The sequence below is a fragment of the Conger conger genome, chromosome 14 (genome assembly GCF_963514075.1).
Source record: "Conger conger chromosome 14, fConCon1.1, whole genome shotgun sequence".
NCBI classification, from domain to species: domain Eukaryota; kingdom Metazoa; phylum Chordata; class Actinopteri; order Anguilliformes; family Congridae; genus Conger; species Conger conger.
Window position 1 is genome coordinate 329,201 of NC_083773.1, and position 2,500 is coordinate 331,700.

The window sequence follows — 2,500 nt, forward strand, 5'->3', positions numbered from 1 at the left end:
TCACACAATCCTGCCAGGATACAGAGCATTCCCATAATCCTCACACAATCCCGCCAGGATACAGAGCATTCCCATAATCCTCACACAATCCTGACAGGATACAGAGCATTCCCATAATCCTCACACAATCCCGCCAGGATACAGAGCATTCCCGTAATCCTCACACAATCCCGCCAGGATACAGAGCATTCCCGTAATCCTCACACAATCCCGCCAGGATACAGAGCATTCCCATAATCCTCACACAATCCCGCCAGGATACAGAGCATTCCCATAATCCTCACACAATCCCGCCAGGATACAGAGCATTCCCATAATCCTCACACAATCCCGCCAGGATACAGAGCATTCCCATAATTCTCACACAATCCCGCCAGGATACAAAGCATTCCCATAATCCTCACACAATCCCGCCAGGATACAAAGCATTCCCATTATCCTCACACAATCCCGCCAGGATACAAAGCATTCCCATAATCCTCACACAATCCCGCCAGGATACAGAGCATTCCCATAATCCTCACACAATCCCGCCAGGATACAGAACATTCCCATAATCCTCACACAATCCCGCCAGGATACAGAGCATTCCCATAATCCTCACACAATCCTGCCAGGATACAGAGCATTCCCATAAGCCTCACACACATTAAAGATTATATTTGGGGTGCAGGAAAGCCACCTGAAGCCAGCAATAGTGCAGATATTTTTTTAGATTATATTTTACATTACATTGTCAGGCTATTGGCAGTACAAATTACACTGAATACATTAACTGCAGTGAGGAATTATGCTGATGTGTGCAGATTAACTAGCCTTTGTCTTTATCTACATGCTGGTAGTTCGTGGTCTGCACTAGGAGGGAAGCTGAGACTAAAATGTAGTTTGTGGTCTGCACTGGGAGCTGAGATTAAGGTGTAGTTTGTGGTCTGCACTGGGAGCTGAGGTTAAGCTGTAGTTTGTGGTCTGCACTGGGAGCTGAGATTAAGCTGTAGTTTGTGGTCTGCACTGGGAGCTGAGATTAAGATGTAGTTTGTGGTCTGCACTGGGAGCCGAGGTTAAGCTGTAGTTTGTGGTCTGCACTGGGAGCTGAGATTAAGCTGTAGTTTGTGGTCTGCACTGGGAGCTGAGATTAAGGTGTAGTTTGTGGTTTGCACTGGGAGCCGAGGTTAAGATGTAGTTTGTGGTCTGCACTGGGAGCTGAGATTAAGCTGTAGTTTGTGGTCTGCACTGGGAGCTGAGATTAAGCTGTAGTTTGTGGTCTGCACTGGGAGCTGAGATTAAGCTGTAGTTTGTGGTTTGCACTGGGAGCCGAGGTTAAACTGTAGTTTGTGGTCTGCACTGGGAGCTGAGATTAAGCTGTAGTTTGTGGTCTGCACTGGGAGCTGAGATTAAGCTGTAGTTTGTGGTCTGCACTGGGAGCCGAGGTTAAGATGTAGTTTGTGGTCTGCACTGGGAGCTGAGATTAAGCTGTAGTTTGTGGTCTGCACTGGGAGCTGAGATTAAGCTGTAGTTTGTGGTCTGCACTGGGAGCCGAGGTTAAGATGTAGTTTGTGGTCTGCACTGGGAGCTGAGATTAAGCTGTAGTTTGTGGTCTGCACTGGGAGCTGAGATTAAGCTGTAGTTTGTGGTCTGCACTGGGAGCTGAGATTAAGCTGTAGTTAAGGCTCTGTTGTCTCCGCAGGCTCCTGAACTCCAGCAGCCTCCTGTGTGACTGTCAGCTCCAGTGGTTGGGCGGGTGGCTGACGGGCAGCGGGTTCCAGCACTCGGTCTCCGCTGTCTGCGCCCACCCCGCCAGCCTGCTGGGCCGCCCCGTCCTGTCCGTCAGCAAGGACCAGTTCATCTGCGGTGAGGAGCCCTGCCTCTTCCCCCAAGCTTATACAGCTAACACTGCTGAAACGCTGCTTAAACACTGCTGACACACTACTGAAACTCGCTCTGCTGAAACTCATTCAGGGCTGAATTTTTCTTTCTGAACTAACTCTGTACCTTCAAAAGTATCCAAATGTAGAGGCTTTTCTGTCTGGTGGTAGCAACCATGGGTTCCTCTAAACCAGTGGTTCTTAACCTTACTGGAGGTACTGAACCCTGCAAGCTTCTTCAGTGCATTCACTGAACCCTTCGTAATTGGAAAAATAAAATATAGGTATATATTTTATTACATTGCTAGTGTGAACCGGGCTATACTGTGTGTGTCTTTTTTTTTTTTTTTTTAGATATTTTTTAGGCCTTTTTCAGCTTTATTGGACAGTATATAGAGACAGGAAGAATGGGCGTGAGAGAGAGGGAAAGACATGCAACAAATTGTCAGACGGTCGGATTCGAACCGCTGACGTCGCGGCTCACAATGAGCATGCGGTCAGTGCTCTGCAGGCTGCCACCGAGACACCCCGTACTATGTGTGTCTTGACTCCTTCCGAACCCCTGAGACTGTCTCAACGAACCCCTGGGGTTCGATCGAACCCAGGTTAAGAACCACTGAACTAAACAGTTGTCCAAG

General features: G+C 48.3%; 1 protein-coding gene across 1 annotated transcript in view; it reads left to right on the forward strand.

The window, feature by feature from the left end:
- The window catches only part of lrig2 (leucine-rich repeats and immunoglobulin-like domains 2), a 22,606-nt gene that overhangs the window by 7,206 nt on the left and 12,900 nt on the right, over positions 1–2,500 (forward strand). The window contains exon 11 of the mRNA XM_061219604.1: positions 1,685–1,848. Within this exon, the coding sequence (XP_061075588.1) occupies positions 1,685–1,848 (164 nt within the window). The remainder of the gene's footprint in view (positions 1–1,684; positions 1,849–2,500) is intronic.